The sequence below is a fragment of the Schistocerca serialis genome, chromosome 9 (genome assembly GCF_023864345.2).
Source record: "Schistocerca serialis cubense isolate TAMUIC-IGC-003099 chromosome 9, iqSchSeri2.2, whole genome shotgun sequence".
Lineage (NCBI taxonomy): Eukaryota > Metazoa > Arthropoda > Insecta > Orthoptera > Acrididae > Schistocerca > Schistocerca serialis.
In genome coordinates, this window is record NC_064646.1 from 64,040,553 (window position 1) to 64,060,204 (window position 19,652).

General features: G+C 39.8%; 1 protein-coding gene across 1 annotated transcript in view; it reads right to left on the minus strand.

Annotated features, from left to right (window-relative positions):
• Window positions 1-19,652, minus strand: part of LOC126418943 (phenoloxidase 2-like) — a 233,575-nt gene that overhangs the window by 166,557 nt on the left and 47,366 nt on the right. The window contains exon 4 of the mRNA XM_050085979.1: window positions 8,116-8,339. Within this exon, the coding sequence (XP_049941936.1) occupies window positions 8,116-8,339 (224 nt within the window). The remainder of the gene's footprint in view (window positions 1-8,115; window positions 8,340-19,652) is intronic.

Consider the following 19,652-nt stretch of genomic DNA (forward strand, 5'->3'; position numbering starts at 1 on the left):
GGAAGCAGTGGTTGGGAAGGGAGTAAGACAGGGTTGTAGCCTCTCCCCGATGTTATTCAATCTCTATATTGAGCAAGCAGTAAAGGAAACAAAAGAAAAATTTGGAGTAGGTATTAAAATCCATGGAGAAGAAATAAAAACTTTGAGGTTCGCCGATGACATTGTAATTCTGTCAGAGACAGCAAAGGACATGGAAGAGCAGTTGAACGGAATGGATGGTGTCTTGAAGGGAGGATATAAGATGAACATCAACAAAAGCAAAACGAGGATAATGGAATGTAGTCGAGTTAAGTCGGGTGATGCTGAGGGTATTAGATTAGGAAATGAGACACTTAAAGTAGTAAAGGAGTTTTGCTATTTGGGGAGCAAAATAACTGATGATGGATGAAGTAGAGAGGATATCACCAAGGGATCACCAATTTAGTATTGGAGGGCAGCGTGGAGGGTAAAAATCATAGGGGGAGACCAAGAGATGAATACACTAAGCAGATTCACAAGGATGTAGGTTGCAGTAGGTACTGGGAGATGAAGAAGCTTGCACAGGATAGAGTAGCATGGAGAGCTGCATCAAACCAGTCTCAGGACTGAAGACCACAACAACAACAACAACAACAACAACAAGGACAGTTTCATGGGAAATCATATCTTTGTTGATAGGAATGTGAAGGAATGTGGTACAGATTGACTGTTATTATACTGAAACGATACACACTAGGATCAATTCCTTCTTCATTGATTTCTCAGTGCCATCTCTCATTAATTTAAGAAGTGAATAACTTTCCCAGCGTTTTCTAAATCCCCCAAAATCAGCTAGTACATAGACAATTATATCCGTGGATATTCAAGGGTTATTGAGAAAAGCTGATCAACCTGTTATAGACAGATAACAGGATTTAACAAAGGCATATTGGCTACAAGGATAACTAAATAAAATTATTTGGGAAACAAAAATTAGAAAAAATAGACTGGAACTCAATTGCTATGTTATTCCTGAGTAATAAATAAAATCACTGTCTTTGGATCTGTCATAGTCGAAAGTGTATAAAATATCTATGGAAATAAAAAACGAGATCAATTTTCAACTGCTAGTTCACACAATTAGATTCACAATGTGATTCAGAGATGTTTTGTGCCTGAGCCACAAGGCAGGGAATGGTTCTTAACTAGCTGGGACAATATATACACAAACTTTAGAGATCAGCTCCGCTGCCAGGGGGAAACGGCAAAGCGATATCATAATCTGTGCAGTCGCGACGATGGTGGGGTGTGCGGGCATGTGCTTCCCTTTCATGTCACATGGCTCTTATAACTGCTGTCAGGTTTATGTACAAATTATAATTGATCTTTCATTCTCAGTATTTTACACCCTGTTATCTTCAAAATTTCAAGGAGCTTTTCCCTTCATTGTCAAAAGCTTTACCTCAGTCTACAAATGCTGTAAATGTACGTACAACTTTCTTCAGTCTCTCTTTTAGAATAAAATATAGGGTCAGTATTACCTCATGTGCTTCTAAATTTCTCCAGAAGTCAAACTGATCTTCCCTGAGATTGACTTCTACTAGTTTTTCCAATCCTCTGTAGATAATTTGTGCTATACTTTGGAACCAAGAAGATTAAACTGATGATCTGGAAGTAGTCACACTTGTCAGCAGCTGCCTTCTTTGGAGTTGGAATTATTACATCTACATCTACATGGATACTCTGCAAATCACATCTAAGTGCCTGGCGGAGTGTTCATCGAACCACCTTCACAATTCTCTATTATTTCGATCTCATATAGCGTGTGGAAAGCATGAACACCTATATCATTCTGTACAATCTCTGATTTCCCTTATTTTATCATGGTGATCGTTTCCCCCTATGTAGATCGGCGTCAACAAAATGTTTTCACATACTGAGGAGAAAGTTGGTGATTGGAATTTTGTGAGAAGATTCCATCACAATGAAAAACGCCTTTCTTTTAGTGATGTCCAGCCCAAATCCTGTATCATTTCTGTGACACTCTCTCCCATATTTCGCGATAATACAAAATGTGCTGCCCTTCTTTGAACTTTTTCGATGTACTCCATCAGTCCTGTCAGGTAAGGATCCCACACCACACAGCAGTATTCTAAAAGAGGACAGACAAGCGCAGTGTAGGCAGTCCCCTTAGTAGATGTGTTACATTTTCTAAGTGTCCTGCCAATAAAACACATTCTTTGGTTAGCCTTCCCCACAACATTTCCTATGTGTTCCTTCCAAGTTAAGTTGTTCGTAATTGTAATACCTAGGTATTTAGTTGAATTTATGGCTTTTAGATTAGACTGATTTATCTTGTAACTGAAGTTTAACGAATTCCTTGTAGCACTCATGTGGACGACCTCACACTTTTCGTTACTTAGGGTCATCTGCCAATTTTTGCATCATTCAGACATCTTTTCTAAATCATTTTGCAATTTTTTTTTTAATCTTCTGATGAATTTATCAGTCAATAAACGACAGCATTATCTGCAAACAACCTAAGATGACTGCTCAGATTATCTCCCAAATCATTTATGTAGATAAGTAACATCAAAGGGCCTATAACACTATCTTGGCAAATCTTGAAATTTGAGAGTATTTCACCTGTTGCATATATCTTGCAATCAGGTGGAATAATTTTGTCTCGGCTGGCTCTCCCAAAAGTCTCAATAATACTGAGCAAATGACATTTACTCCACGTGCCTTCTTTCTACTTAGGTCTTTCAGCTCTGTGCAAACTCTTCTCACACTAGTATTCCTCCTACCTCATCTTCAGATAGTTCCTCTTCTCTTTCAATAACATTGTCTTCACATTTCTTTTCTTTACAGAGACCTGTTTATCCCTTCCACCTTTCAGCTTTCTCTTTTTTGCTAAGTACTGGCTTGCAACTTGAGTTACTGTTATTCATAGAGTTGCTTCTCTTTTCTCCAAAGGTGTCTTTAATATTCCTATTGGTGACATCAAACTTTCCCTAGTTATACATGTTTCTACAGCCTTGCATTTGCTCTCTAATAATGCCTACTTGCCCCCCCATGAACCATGGACCTTGCCGTTGGTGGGGAGGCTTGCGTGCCTCAGCGATACAGATAGCCGTACCGTAGGTGCAACCACAACGGAGGGGTATCTGTTGAGAGGCCAGACAAACGTGTGGTTCCTGAAGAGGGGCAGCAGCCTTTTCAGTAGTTGCAAGGGCAACAGTCTGGATGATTGAGTGATCTGGCCTTGTAACAATAACCAAAACGGCCTTGCTGTGCTGGTACTGCGAGCGGCTGAAAGCAAGGGGAAACTACAGCCGTAATTTTTCCCGAGGGCATGCAGCTTTACTGTATGATTACATGATGATGGCGTCCTCTTGGGTAAAATATTCCGGAGGTAAAATAGTCCCCCATTCGGATCTCCGGGCGGGGACTACTCAAGAGGATGTCGTTATCAGGAGAAAGAAAACTGGCGTTCTACGGATCGGAGCGTGGAATGTCAGATCCCTTAATCGGGCAGGTAGGTTAGAAAATTTAAAAAGGGAAATGGATAGGTTAAAGTTAGATATAGTGGGAATTAGTGAAGTTCGGTGGCAGGAGGAACAAGACTTCTGGTCAGGTGACTACAGGGTTATAAACACAAAATCAAATAGGGGTAATGCAGGAGTAGGTTTAATAATGAATAGGAAAATAGGAATGCGGGTAAGCTACTACAAACAGCATAGTGAACGCATTATTGTGGCCAAGATAGATACGAAGCCCACGCCTACTACAGTAGTACAAGTTTATATGCCAACTAGCTCTGCAGATGACGAAGAAATTGAAGAAATGTATGATGAAATAAAAGAAATTATTCAGATTGTGAAGGGAGACGAAAATTTAATAGTCATGGGTGACTGGAATTCGAGTGTAGGAAAAGGGAGAGAAGGAAACATAGTAGGTGAATATGGATTGGGGGACAGAAATGAAAGAGGAAGCCGCCTGGTCGAATTTTGCACAGAGCACAACATAATCATAACTAACACTTGGTTTAAGAATCATGAAAGAAGGTTGTATACATGGAAGAACCCTGGAGATACTAAAAGGTATCAGATAGATTATATAATGGTAAGACAGAGATTTAGGAATCAGGTTTTAAATTGTAAGACATTTCCAGGGGCAGATGTGGACTCTGACCACAATCTATTGGTTATGACCTGTAGATTAAAACTGAAGAAACTGCAAAAAGGTGGGAATTTAAGGAGATGGGACCTGGATAAATTAAAAGAACCAGAGGTTGTACAGAGATTCAGGGAGAGCATAAGGGAGCAATTGACAGGAATGGGGGAAATAAATACAGTAGAAGAAGAATGGGTAGCTTTGAGGGATGAAGTAGTGAAGGCAGCAGAGGATCAAGTAGGTAAAAAGACGAGGGCTAGTAGAAATCCTTGGGTAACAGAAGAAATATTGAATTTAATTTATGAAAGGAGAAAATATAAAAATGCAGTAAGTGAAACAGGCAAAAAGGAATACAAACGTCTCAAAAATGAGATCGACAGGAAGTGCAAAATGGCTAAGCAGGGATGGCTAGAGGACATGTGTAAGGATGTAGAGGCCTATCTCACTAGGGGTAAGATAGATACCGCCTACAGGAAAATTAAAGAGACCTTTGGAGATAAGAGAATGACTTGTATGAATATCAAGAGCTCAGATGGAAACCCAGTTCTAAGCAAAGAAGGGAAAGCAGAAAGGTGGAAGGAGTATATAGAGGGTCTATACAAGGGCGATGTACTTGAGGACAATATTATGGAAATGGAAGAGGATGTAGATGAAGATGAAATGGGAGATACGATACTGCGCGAAGAGTTTGACAGAGCACTGAAAGACCTGAGTCGAAAGAAGGCCCCCGGAGTAGACAATATTCCATTGGAACTACTGACGGCCGTGGGAGAGCCAGTCCTGACAAAACTGTACCATCTAGTGAGCAAGATGTATGAAACAGGCGAAATACCCTCAGACTTCAAGAAGAATATAATAATTCCAATCCCAAAGAAAGCAGGTGTTGACAGATGTGAGAATTACCGAACTATCAGCTTAATAAGTCACAGCTGCAAAATACTAACACGAATTCTTTACAGACGAATGGAAAAACTAGTAGAAGCCAACCTCGGGGAAGATCAGTTTGGATTCCGTAGAAACACTGGAACACGTGAGGCAATACTGACCTTACGACTTATCTTAGAAGAAAGATTAAGGAAAGGCAAACCTACGTTTCTAGCATTTGTAGACTTAGAGAAAGCTTTTGACAATGTTGACTGGAATACTCTCTTTCAAATTCTAAAGGTGGCAGGGGTAAATTACAGGGAGCGAAAGGCTATTTACAATTTGTACAGAAACCAGATGGCAGTTATAAGAGTCGAGGGACATGAAAGGGAAGCAGTGGTTGGGAAGGGAGTAAGACAGGGTTGTAGCCTCTCCCCGATGTTGTTCAATTTGTATATTGAGGAAGCAGTAAAGGAAACAAAAGAAAAATTCGGAGTAGGTATTAAAATTCATGGAGAAGAAATAAAAACTTTGAGGTTCGCCGATGACATTGTAATTCTGTCAGAGACAGCAAAGGACTTGGAAGAGCAGTTGAATGGAATGGACAGTGTCTTGAAAGGAGGATATAAGATGAACATCAACAAAAGCAAAACAAGGATAATGGAATGTAGTCTAATTAAGTCGGGTGATGCTGAGGGAATTAGATTAGGAAATGAGGCACTTAAAGTAGTAAAGGAGTTTTGCTATTTGGGGAGCAAAATAACTGATGATGGTCGAAGTAGAGAGGATATAAAATGTAGGCTGGCAATGGCAAGGAAAGCGTTTCTGAAGAAGAGAAATTTGTTAACATCCAGTATTGATTTAAGTGTCAGGAAGTCATTTCTGAAAGTATTCGTATGGAGTGTAGCCATGTATGGAAGTGAAACATGGACGATAAATAGTTTGGACAAGAAGAGAATAGAAGCTTTCGAAATGTGGTGCTACAGAAGAATGCTGAAGATTAGATGGGTAGATCACATAACTAATGAGGAAGTATTGAATAGGATTGGGGAGAAGAGAAGTTTGTGGCACAACTTGACCAGAAGAAGGGATCGGTTGGTAGGACATGTTCTGAGGCATCAAGGGATCACCAATTTAGTATTGGAGGGCAGCGTGGAGGGTAAAAATCGTAGAGGGAGACCAAGAGATGAATACACTAAGCAGATTCAGAAGGATGTAGGTTGCAGTAGGTACTGGGAGATGAAAAAGCTTGCACAGGATAGAGTAGCATGGAGAGCTGCATCAAACCAGTCTAAGGACTGAAGACCACAACAACAACAACAATGCCTACTTAATCAGTTTGCATTTTCTGTCAGTCTCATTTTTTAGACATGTATATTTCCTTTTGCCTGCTTCATTTGTGGCATTTTTAAATTTTCTTCTCTTGACAATTACATTTTGTATCTCCTGTGTTATCCATGGATATCTACTGGGTTTGACCTCTTTACCTACATGATTCTCTTCTGTCTTCATTACTTCATCTCTCAAAGCTACTTATTCATCTTCTAATGTATTACTTTCCTCTGATTCAGCCCAACAGTGCCTAATGCTCTCTCAATAACCTCTGACTCTTTCAATTTATCCATGTGGCACCTCCTTGAATTCCTCACTTTTCATACTTCTTCAGTTTTAGTCTGCAGTTCATAACCAGTCAATTACAGTCATAGAATATACACACATGAAAATATTTTACAATTTAAAACCTGGTTCCAAAATCTCTGTCTTGTCATTCTATTATCGATCTGAAATCTTCCAGTGTCACCTGGTCTCTTCCACATATGCAACCTTCTTTTAAGATTTTTAAATGTGTTAGCAGTGATTAAAGTACGCTCTGTGCAGAATTCTAGATGTCAACCTCTTACATTTCTTTCCCCCAGCTGATATTCTTGTACTATTTTTCCTTCTCTTCCTTTTCCTACTAACAATTTCCAGCCCCATCACAATTAAACTTTTGTCTCCATTAACAACCTGAATAATTTCCTTTATCTCATCACACATTCTTCCAATCTCTTCATCATCTGAAGAATTTGTTGACATATAAACGTATGCTATTGTGCTGGGTGTTGGCTTCATGTGTCTCCTGAATACTGTAATTTCTTCACTATGCTATTTGTGGTCACTTACCTGCACTCCTATTTTCTTATTCATTACAAGGCCTACTCTTGGAATACCCCTATTTCATTATGTGTTGATACACTGTACTGACCTGCACTTTCTGCCACCACACTCCACTAATTCCCATAATAGCTAACTTAAACCTATCTGTTTTTTTATCCTTTTTTTCTCTAATCTACCATCATGATAAGGGATCTGTCATTCCACTCTCCAACTCACAGAATGCCAGCTTTGACTTTCCTGATAACAAAATCCTCCTGAGTAGTCCCCGACTGTAGATGCGAATAGGGGACTATTTTACCTCCGGAATATTTTACCCAAGAGGATGTTATCATCATTAAGCCATACAGTAGAGCAGTATGCTTTTGGCAGAAAAAAATAATGGCGGTAGTTTTCCTTTGCTTTCAACAGGGCATACCAATACTGCACTGTGATATTGGCTAATGTTACAAGGCGAGATCAATACACCTTCCAGACTACTAGCCCTGCAACTACTGAAAAGACAGCTGTCTCCTTCAGGGTTCATGGGTTAGTCTGGCCTCTCCACAGATACTCCTCAACTGTGGTTTCTGTCTGTATCATTCGAGTATTCAAGCCACCCCACCTTGGAAAGTTCCATGGTTCTTGGAGACGATTTAATGTAAGAAGTTCTTCATAGCTCTTAAGGACTGGTCCAGTGTCTACTGTACAAAGTACAACACTAGACTTACAGGATCATTACTAAATAAATATATGAAACTTCTGTAGAACAGCAGCAGTTCATCACATTATCTTGTACTTATTTGTCACTGACTCAGATGGGCTTGTCAAATATACCTGACATGAGAGCTTCTGCTGTCATGTTTTATAAGCTGAATTTATTTTATGATGGATTAATGTATTTAAGCATTATACTTGCTGACATAAGAGGTTTTCACTAGTCACCAATGACACACAGTACACTGTAAGATGTACAAAACTTACCCTATCTCCAGTGCTGACAAGGTTTGCTTCCTCACGAGCGCGTCCAAATATGGAACTGTCCATGAACCTGTCTGGAAACACTTCAGTAAGAGGCGGGAGAGGTATATTTTGTGTGTCTGGTCGATGAATAATGGCAATTGACAATGCATATGCAAACATATATGGATTCATGCGATCGCGACAGTATATTGACAGGGACAGAAAGTCCTCGTATGTGCGCATTCCTGAAACAAATAAAATTCCATATGATGAAAACATCATCATTTCAATGAAAAGACAGAGTGAAATTTCATTCCCATAAAAGTTGTGTTGCCATGTGGAGTTTTAAACAAAGATTGAATTTGTGAGTAACTAATGTCCTTTGTGTACTTTATTGGTAACTTATTTTCTTGCACATGTGAACTGCTTCAAATCATTATCCATTGAAAAACAAGGTGACAACATCCACACTGTCTGCCAAAAAAAGTGAAGTAGACGGAAGACATGGTTGGATATCAATGTAACACATACACATATGAGTCACTGACTGGTACATAAATGATTAGAGCTAAAATTCTCTGTCACAGGTAGAGTGGCCACCAAGGTACATGAATGTTTGTTAGTGTTTGGTGTTGCTACAGGCCTGGTAGGACATATAAGGGGCAAGATCAGTGTCAGGCATTGAGAGACCACTGTGCAGGGCACCGGGACGCAGCATACTCATGCGTAATAGTGTTTCAATACTTTACAGAATTTGATAGGGGTTTCCTTGTGGTTCTCCATTTGGTCAGCTGGTCAAATCAGGCAGTATCCAAATTCTTGGGTCATCAGGATGTATGTAACAATGGTCCAATGTCAGGCTGCATGGGAATGTGAGAGCAGGCACGCTCATCATCAAGGTTCCAGTTGACCACACATGGCCGACACAAAGGAGGATCATCATAATTTGCACCAAGCACTTCATAACCCCTTCACATCTGTGCCTGCTGTCCAAGAACAAGTAACAGACTCCCTGCAATAGTGTGTGCCATACCACAACATTGGTCACAGACTAGCAGCAGCTGGACTAGGGAATTACCATCACATGTGTTCACTACCATTTGTGACCACAACCAGCTGCATTTGGAGTGAAGCTGTGGCAGGGCAACATGGATTGCGATGAATTCGTTGTATAGTATTCAGTGATGAACTGCAATTCTGTAGTACCCCAGATGATTATTGTTGGCAAGCATGGTAGTGATCTGGGGAGAGACCCCATTCTTCCAATGTTTTGGAGAGGCACAGTGGTGTTACTCCTGGTGTCATGCCGTATGGAGCCACCTGGTATGACTTCAGGTCACGGTTGGTAGTGACTGAAGGAACTCTGATAGCACAATGGTATCCTGCATCCTTGTGTTACTTCTCAGGCAACAGCATTGTGGTGCCATTTTTCAACAGGACAGTGCTTGTCCACATGTCATGGGCCTCAATGAACTGTTTGCATGATGTTGAGATACTCCTTTGCCCAGCAAGATCGCCAGAGCTCTCTTAGACAGAACATATACAGGACCAGCTCTGCCTCAGAGTCTGTATCTAGGACACTAACGACCAGTTACAACAGTTGTGGGACACTTTGGCTTAGGGGAGGTTACAACGGCTTTATGACACCCAGCCCAACAGAATCAGTGCAGGCTTCCAGGGGAGAGAAGGTGCGACATCTTACTGATCAGTGGGCTCATACTGCCAGCTTTGTTGTAAACATGACTTGTTTTTGTAACTTCTGGAATAATATCACAGACCCTCTCAACACAAGACATTTCACTTCATTTCCTCCTCCTCTTCTGAATGCTTCATCTTTTTTCCCCAGATAGTGTATTTGCCCCTTCAACAGTATTCCAAATATTTTCTTCACTACCTGCTTTCTGCAAAATTACTTTGAGGAATTGTGGTGGCTGTGTACACATATGTGTGGGACTCAAAGAATGTACACAAAGAAATTCTTCACATTTACAGAAAAAATGCCTTTCTGCCATATTACAAGGAGACAGAATGGCCATAGTACTTATCATCATAGGTACATTTCTAGTATAGTTGATATATGGAATTAAAAGTGGGGAAAACTACTCCTAGTTTATGGAAATATTAGCTCCTTCCCCACAGAGGAAAGAAGAATAAGTAATTGGGAAAAAAGGAGGTCACTTAGTACTACATTGAAAGAGAACCACAACAGACAATGTGCAATGGACTGAACACCTAATCAAAGCAAAGCAGTTGTAACTAGATGGCCCACAGCCACTGCTATTACTTTGTCGCAAGCCACATTTCTTGGTATGTTAAATGATCACAAATATGCGTACAGTATGTGCTGCACATAATTCTCACAGAGTATAGAAGCACAAATTGTCACAGGTAATGAGTCTTGGGTTCACCATTACCAGACCGAGACCATTTGTGCATTAATACAATGTAAAGATATAATCATTTGCCACAAAAATGATGCATACGGTCTTCAGAGATCATGAAGGTATACTATTCACTGCATTCTTTCCTAAACAAGATATAAATATAGACTCCTGTTTTAACATCTTCAGAAAACATTGTAAATTCATTCAATTGAAGTGCCAAAGCTCTTTATTAGTAGCATGTTCTTCTTCTTTGATGCACTTCACCAAGTTCCATACTAACTCAGTCTTGCTCCCAGGGAATTACATGTGTTAGTCCACTTAAAAATTGAATCATTTTCCTAGTGTGTGGCTATAGAAATAGTGCTCTCTACTGGTGCATGAATGCACCCCGAAGAAGTAATGCATTTGGTTTACAGGGACATATGACACTCTCTCATGTACAGACCATGTTCCTTTTCTTTCTTTCTGCTCAACAACACAACTGTTGTTTCTCCTTGAACTGACATGATTGTGAATTTAATCTCACTACAAGATTACCAATGTCAGTTGGCAATGGTCCCAGCACAATAATTATAAAATGTACAGACTTCCTGGAGTCTTAATTAATACAATTAACAGTTTCTGCTAGGAGACTTCAGTTACAAGATTTTTGCAATATCTTACACATTTCCTCAGAATCCTTAACCTCTTTGCACAAATTGGTCCTGCTATATATTAGATATGGTAAAAAGACTTTATTCTGCAACTTTTGCCTTACAGATAGTTGCATCAAAAGGGAACACTTTTATTTTGCCCAGAGTTCCCACAGACTACAAACTACTATAAATAATGATACTAGTATGTACTAAGGAAAAAATAGTACAAGGAATTAGAATAAAGAATAAAGTAATATAAATGTACATAATGATGGTATATAAAATATCGTGTGTTCAACCTGAGAGGGGGAATAGGTAGTGCTTCGAGAATTTCCATGTAAATTCTAGAACCACTTGACCTTCCTCCATCTCGAACTCAAAATATTTTAAACAGAAGTGTGAAAGAGACGAATCCGACCTATGTCCATTGCATGTTTGTGTGTGCCGGTCTAAAAACAGTCACGAGCAAAATGTGGATGCAGCGGCCAAAAGGCAGCTGATAAGTACCTGCTGTACGGTCCATAGAGTTTCAGTGTATTTGTAGAGAAGAGCCTGTGCTTTTCTTTGCTGGTTTAGTGACTGTGATGATTGTTGAGAACAAATGAAGAAATGAGATTATTCATGTGTTGGACTTGCTAGAAGCTTGACATGTTCATATTTTCTTGTGGTTATTACATCAACTCTTTTGTAAACATATCCTAATAGAGTCTAATGTTTGGTGACTTGGTTGACTCGCACAAGTTCGAATATTTATATGGGAAGTGGTGAATTTGTTTTTTGTGGAAGTTGAAATATACCATGACTGAACTAAAAGTATTCTTCGAGTACCAAATTATTTCAAGAGTAGAGAGAGAGTCTGACAAATTCCCTTAACCAGCATTATTCTTCGGAGAAGAAGTTTTTGGAGATCAATGTGGCCGGCTATGCTGAGAAGAAGATCGGCTGTGCATACCAAGTAAGTCAACCTATTGGAGAGAGGTGGAATGTTTGCAAACAAGCTCCACATCGCTTCTTGTCATCTAAAGTGTTAGAATCTATGATGATCTCTAAGAATCTCAGCAAATAAAAAGTTTCGTAAAAGAAGACTACAACACTATCTCAATATGTATTCTCACTCATATGTTTCATTAATAAAAGCCACTCTAATTTCAAAACAAATAGCGCCTGTAATTGCCACGACATGTGGTCAAAACAGGACTTACATAGCAACCAGACAAAATTCATGCTTGTGCAGAAAGAAGTAAATTATGCAGGAATGAAGGTTTGCAGTGCTTTACCTACAGACATCGATAGTCTAGAACTTGAAACAACAAAATTCAAGAGCAAATCAAAAGAATGCTTTATGCAAAATTTGTTCTACTCAATTATCAATTTTTTTTGTGGAAATGGGTGTGCATTTGATTTGTTTTATTACATAGCTGGGATGTTCCCTTGGTGCATGCATAAATATCTTTTTGAGGTAAAAGGTATTACATTGATTTTCAAGTATTAAGATGTCAATAATATGTATGTCTCATATTGTACTTGTAAATATTAATTCTGCTATCTTATTGTATTAAGCACATTATTTATTTTCATGTATTATGATGAAACATTAACTGATATGTGTACTACCATGAATGTACTATATTGTACAGTACTGTATCCATTATTGTAAATTTTATTTAAAAAATTGTGATTGTAAATATTATAGAAACCCTGACTCATTAAATAATCTAGTAACTCTGATGCTACTAAGATCAGACCTTTTAATATAATAAAAAATTAAAATAACAGAGAACCACATTTAATGAACTTGATTTTGATATGGTATTAACTCAAACCTTTTATCATTTCCCCCCAAAAGCAGGTATTCCAAATAAATAGAAAAAACTTGCAAGGACTGGAAGGAGACATCAATAGGTATATACTGGATGAGATTTTCCCAAGCACCCAGACGGATAACATCCCGAAGTGGCACCTGCATGTGGATAAGTTGATCAAATAGTTCACTTTTGCCTGCTTTGCACTTACAAATCTCTCTTACTGTTGACCTACAGATGACATTCCTGGCATACTCCGAATGCTTTCCCTCAATACTGTCCTATGGCAAAACCTCTGGGACAATGCAGCTAAAGTCAAAAAATAAGTATTCTACAGAAATGTACAGTAAGAATATTACAGAAAGCTGACAGCTAAACACATTGCAGAAGCCTCTTCAGAGTATAACAAAACTGATACAAAATTAATAGTGTCGTCCGCGGTAGCACCAGTCTTGATCATCTTGAAGCTGAAAGTTTAAATTAGTACTGGATGGTGTTTGCTCAAAGATGTACACAACACCATATTTTAAATGGCATTAAAACACACATATTTTTATCCCCTTAAAAGAATGGTTATTAGTTACGGTCACCAGTTTTTCCACTGCAAACACTAATTAGCATAAGTCTTTAGGCCAGCAATATAAACACAATGGTGACATTTTCAATTGTGTCACAAAATAAAATGCTCACATTTATCTAAAAATGACACAGTACACATTTAGCACAGTTCCTGTTAAAGACAGTCACACTCCAGTGGTTCATTTAAATGAAACCATCAGATAAGTCACAAAGTCCACAATTGTCACACACTGTTGCTAACTGCAACACGGTTCATTTCAAACATTCATACATTCACATTACAGAGATAACCTGCAATTAAACATTGAAGTTCTTAAGTTTTGCAGTGACCAGAGTGTGTATTCTTGTGTACAGAAGATGCATCATAGTGGTGTGAGTCAACAACAAGAGTGCCTCCGACATGGATAGTACTTGTCAGCACTCCAACAAGGAAATAACAAGTTTGGGTGATGTCCAACTGCTTAGACAGCTATAAGAACAAAGTGTTATTTTTAAAATTATATTATGCTTTGAAATTCAGCTATACTAGAGTTTATTGTTCTTCATTAACTACAAGAAGTAATATAATTTTTATTTACAGAAAACATTGTTAGCCAGAAATTTAGAAACATGCATGGAACTGTTACCCTGATGTAAATGTGAATCCCCTTGTTTATAGAGTGAGCATGTTATAGCAATTTAGAACAAATTACTGTCTGCATGATGTTGAGGCACTCTTGTATGTGCCAACTTGTCACAGGAGAGGATGCAGCTATATTATACCCTTCCAAACTGAAACAGTGTGTGCACCAAGGGCAGAGGGGTGGAATGCCTTGCTGATGAGAGGGATCATACTGCTAAGTTCTTTGTAAATTTGACTCAATTAAGTAATAAGGCAAAGGTCCCAGGTTCTAGTCCTGGTCTGACACACAGTTTTAATATGTCAGGAATTTTGACATGAGCACACATTCCACTGCAGATTGAAAATTCTTCCTGATTACATTATTACATTTGCCATGATATCTGGTTTTCTTGAGGATAAGTAAACATACCACAGAAAGCCATTTACATTATAACCAAATACCACTAAGATTATCTTACATAAATTATGGGATCATTACTATATCTGACTTGATCACAGAGAAAGGTTAGTGCATTGCATTTTTCAACTGATACCAAGTGTACCCAACAGGGAGCCTGACAGCACTTCAGAATAACATTCAAAAGCATGGAAATTTCCTGAACCTCATTTATAACCTGGATAAGGACACTATGTAAATGTTATCAAGTCAAAAGAGCTGCCAAGCACAACAACTTGGGATAGGCGGTGCCTGCAGCAACTCACCTTGTCTTGCATCCTGCGGGCCAGAGTACCTTTATAAGTAGCAGCAGGGAGCCCCACCAATGTATTATTTTCTGAGAGTATTACTAATATCATCCTTGTGACATGCTACTAAAACCTGGATATTCTCTACTGGATTGGACTAAGGGTCAGTATACAGACTGTTCATTGCTGTACTGATAATGACTTTGTGAAGATATATGGACTTCCTGGTATTATTCTTCCATTATCAAGTTTGCTTGATCATGCCACCCAGGTCATTGAGGTTTTCGTGAAATTTATTTTTGTTTTCTGGTTGTCTAATTGCAAATTAATACAAGCTGTACATGTTGGTATGCAAGAACCAAACATGCCTGTACAAAAATGGTACATGCATGAAGGCACAGGACTGGATCCCAGCACACAATCAGTGAAGGCAAATATGAACACTGAGTTTCTTAAACCTTAGAAGTAGTAATTAATGCTGCAACAGTAATAACATCAAAAGCAATAGCAACACTCCAACAGCAAGAGGCTACTTGGAACAGTGAATGGAGTTAGTTAGTTTCATAATCCAACAATTATTTGTTCCATCAATCATTTGTATAATTATTCATAATGAGTGGAACAAGTCATTTTATATACACATTACATATTCATATGTACACTGCATGCTGAACATTTACAATTTTGTTAATGTGGTTGTGAGTTAGTAATTCCTACCCGTCACCTTCTATACATGTTACAATAATAGAAATTCTTCTAGGAAACAGAAAGAGTTGACAAGCAAAAACGGTTTCAGTTTGTTTTAAAATTTACTGACTGTCAGACAAGTAAGTGATCAAAAATTTTTGTGGGAACATTGTGCACCCATTTTTGTGCTAAAGACCAACATGATGTGGACTAATGAATGTCATTTTTCTGCTACTGTAATTACGTACATCACTGTTCTTTTGAGACACTAGTCAAAATGCCCAATTCCTGAAACAGATGTCTACAAGATGATCATGGTTGAGCACAATATATTATTCTTACAACAGATTTTTGAGCAATGAATACTTTCTTTCTTAAAGATGAGTTACTACAGAATGTTATTCCATATGATCTTTCTGAATGAAAAAAAGCAAAAATGTTGACTTACTCATATGTCTCTCCCCAATAGTTGCAATGATTCGAAGTGCAAATGTAGTTGAACCAAGATGTTGTAGGAGTTCAAAAATGTGCTTTTTTTAGTTTAAATTCTCTTCAATACTAACACCCAAAACTTTTTAGTTGACACCTTAGCACAATGACAAGCAGTATGAACTCTTGATGTGTGAGGGTGGGCATTATCGTGCTGGAATGTAAGCCCAGGACAACTTGCCATGAAGGGCAACAAAACAAAGCATAGAATATCACAGATGTACCACTGTGCTATAAAAGAGTGCCACAGATGACAACCAAAGGTGTCCTGCTATGAAAAGAAACAGACCCCAGACCAGCACTCCTGATTGTGGGGCCACATGGCAGGCAGGCAATCAGATTGGTATACCACCACCGTCTAGGGCATCTTCAGACGCATTTTTGGTCTGAAACCTCATTGGCTGGAGGAGAATTGTCTTTAGCAGTGATACCTACTTTGAATTGTGCCCTAATGACCAACAAACCTTACCTTCACCAGCAAGATTGTCAGATCTCTCCACAACTGAGAACGTTTGGAGCATTATGGGTAGGGTACTCCAACCATTTCTGAATTTTGATGGTCCAGTGCACCAACTTGATGGAATCTGGCAAGACATCCCTCAGGAGGACATCCAACAACTCTGTCAACCAATGCCAAGCCGAATAACCACTCGTGTAAGGGCCAAAGGTTCACCAACACATTACTGGCTCACTCAATTTCTGGAGCTCTTTCTCTCGAATAAATCACATGATTTTTCTGAAATTGTAATTTTTTAAATTGTACTGTTATTTATGTTTTTGAATAGGAGAAACAATAGTAGACCTAAGATTGGGCCCTGTGGAACCCCCATAAGTGATTTCTCCCGTCAGAAGCACCTCTTCTGCTGTGGAATCCCCATAAGTGATTTCTCCCCAGTCAGAAGTGAAGCGGGAACGTGTTGTATCCCCGCTTACAGTCGCTCATGTGCAGTGAACCGGCATTTATCGCCGCGCCCACGCACTATGCTCATGGGAGAGGCTTTGTGGCAATAAATGACTAAAGCGGTTTCTGGACAGGACACATTTATTTTTCCTGCCGTTACAATAAATGACAAATAATATACTTCGCTAATGTCCGCCTATATAGGCGCGTTGCACCGGCGGCACGGCTCGGTCACCGATCCCGGAGGGTGTACACTCCAGTGACGAGCCGTGGCGCGACCGCGTGGACCGAGCGAGACAAAAGGCCGCGTCACAGAATGTTCTGCTCTTGGCGCGACCGGAGGCGCCGTAACGTCCGCGAAGAAGCGAAAGACAATTTAACGGCGACTGCGTTTACGACCGCGCGTACGCATTTACGGCGGAGTCACGTTGACTCGACGCACGTGGTCCGCGGCGGAAGAACTGGGGAGACGTGTGTCGCGTCGCGTCGACTAGCTCGCACTGCTGGCAGCTTTGTTCCCGTGCGGTCCGGTGTGCGACGCACCGTTGCCGAAATTCCGCATAACGGTACAGCTGCCCCTACTTGTGTCGGCAGTGCCGTAGTTCAGCCCTTCGTGCGTTGGACGGTGCTGCCGCCACAGAAGCACCTCTTCTGCTTAAATTGGTTGAATTATGAAACATAATTTTCTGAATTCTTTTGGTTATATATGACATTACCCATTGGTTAGCTATACCATCAATTCCACAAAACCTCAGTTTATCCAGGAGAATACTGTGATTAACATGGTTAAATGCCTTAGATAGGTCACAGAAAACACCAACTGGTGCTGTTTTGTTATTTAGTGATTGTAAAATTTGGTAAGTGAACATGGAAATGACATTCTCACTTGAATAACATTTCTGAAATCCCAACTATGATTAACTAAGGATATTATTGTTGCTCCAGTGAGCTATAAAGGATGTTAGTGATATGGGTTGTAGTTATTAACACCTCTCCTATGACCTTCTTATGGAGGGGTTTAATAGTGGCACATCTCAGTCTCCCTGGAGAAACGCATGGGTTAGTGATGCATTTCAGAAAAGACAGTACTTACACTGTCGAGTCATGTTAATATGATCACCTGTCAAAAGCCTGAATAACCGTTTTTTGCAGTGTGGATTGCTGAGAGATGTGCAGGAAGGGAGACAATGAGGTTCTGGAAGGTACAGACAGGGACAGGGAACCATGCCAACGCCAATGCTGTGGCCAGCTGCCCCAGGTTTCTCAGCTGAGGATCCATAGAACATACAGCCTGCTTGAAGTGGTGCCACAGTTTCTCAACTGGATCTAATTCTAGGATGTCTAGTGGCCAGGGGTGTATGGTAAACCCATCCCGGTACTCTTTGAACTACACACATAAACTGTGGGCTGTGTGACACATCGCACTCTCCTACTGGTAGATGCCATTACACAAAGAAAAAACAAACTGCATATAGGCAATATAATGTAAATGGATAGATAAAAAATTTACTCCCCAAGTGGTAGACGGGGAACACACACAAAAGAGTTTAAATTTTGCAAGCTTTTGGAGCCAGTGGCTCCTTCTTCTGGCAGAAGAGTTGAAGTGGAAGGAAGAAATGTGAATGAAAAGGACAGGGGAGGTTTAGGGAAAGGGGTACAGTTCAGAAAAGTCATCCAGAACTCTAGGTCAGGGGAAACTAACCGGACGGGATGAGAAGGAAAGACCGATAGGCACAGCAGTGGATGAGATTAGAAAACTGTGAGAGCTTAAAGATGGAAGACCGAGTAATATACAAGACAGAGATTACTACTAAAACATTGGCATGAGTTAATAAGAGTGAAAAGCTAAGTGCATTGCATGTAACAAAGGTGGAAGGGAGGACAGTGAAAAATAGACTGGTCAGAAAATGAAAGATGTAGAAAACTAAAATGGAGTGAAGAAAGGAGTAGTTGCTGTGAATACATTCTGTGATGCAAGGAATTAACGTGAGTTAAGGCTAGATGGATGATGAGAACCAAGGACGTGTTATAGTGCTAGTTTCCACCAGCAGAGTTCTGAGAAACTGGTGTTTGGAGGAAGAATCCACCTAGCGCATGTGGTGACACAGCCACAGAGGTCATCACTGTCATGTTGTACAGCATGCTCTGCAACAGGACATTGTATGCTGCCTGTATACACTCTCTGCCTATGCCCGTTTGTCCTGACTGATAACTGGGTGGTAGGCATGCCAACCTAAAAGGCCAAAAGTGTTTACATAACAGCTTTTGTATGACGTGTCATTTCATAATATGCTGTACAACATGACAGTGATGACCTAGGTGCCTGTTTCACCACATGCGCCATCTTGATTCTTCCCCCAGACACCAGTTTCTCAGAATTCTGCAGGTGGGAACTAGCACTACAACATGTCCTCGGTTCTTACCACCCACCTGGCCTTAATTTACAATAATTCCTTCCATCTCAGCATTTATTCAAAGTAACTACTCCTTTCTGGATACCATTTTAGTTTCCTACATCTTTTATTTTCTCACCTGTCTATTTTTCGACATCCCCCCTCGCACCTCCGTTACATGCAATGCACTTAGCTTTTCACTCTTATTTACTCATGCCTGATGTTTTAGTACTTATCTCTGTCTTGTGTATTACCTTGTCTTCCGCCATTAAGCTCCCAGGTTTTCAAATCTCGTCTGGTTCAGTCTCCAAGAATCAATCTCCCCTTCTCATCCGATTCAGTAAGTCTCCCCTGACCCAGGATTCTGGATGACTTTTCTGAA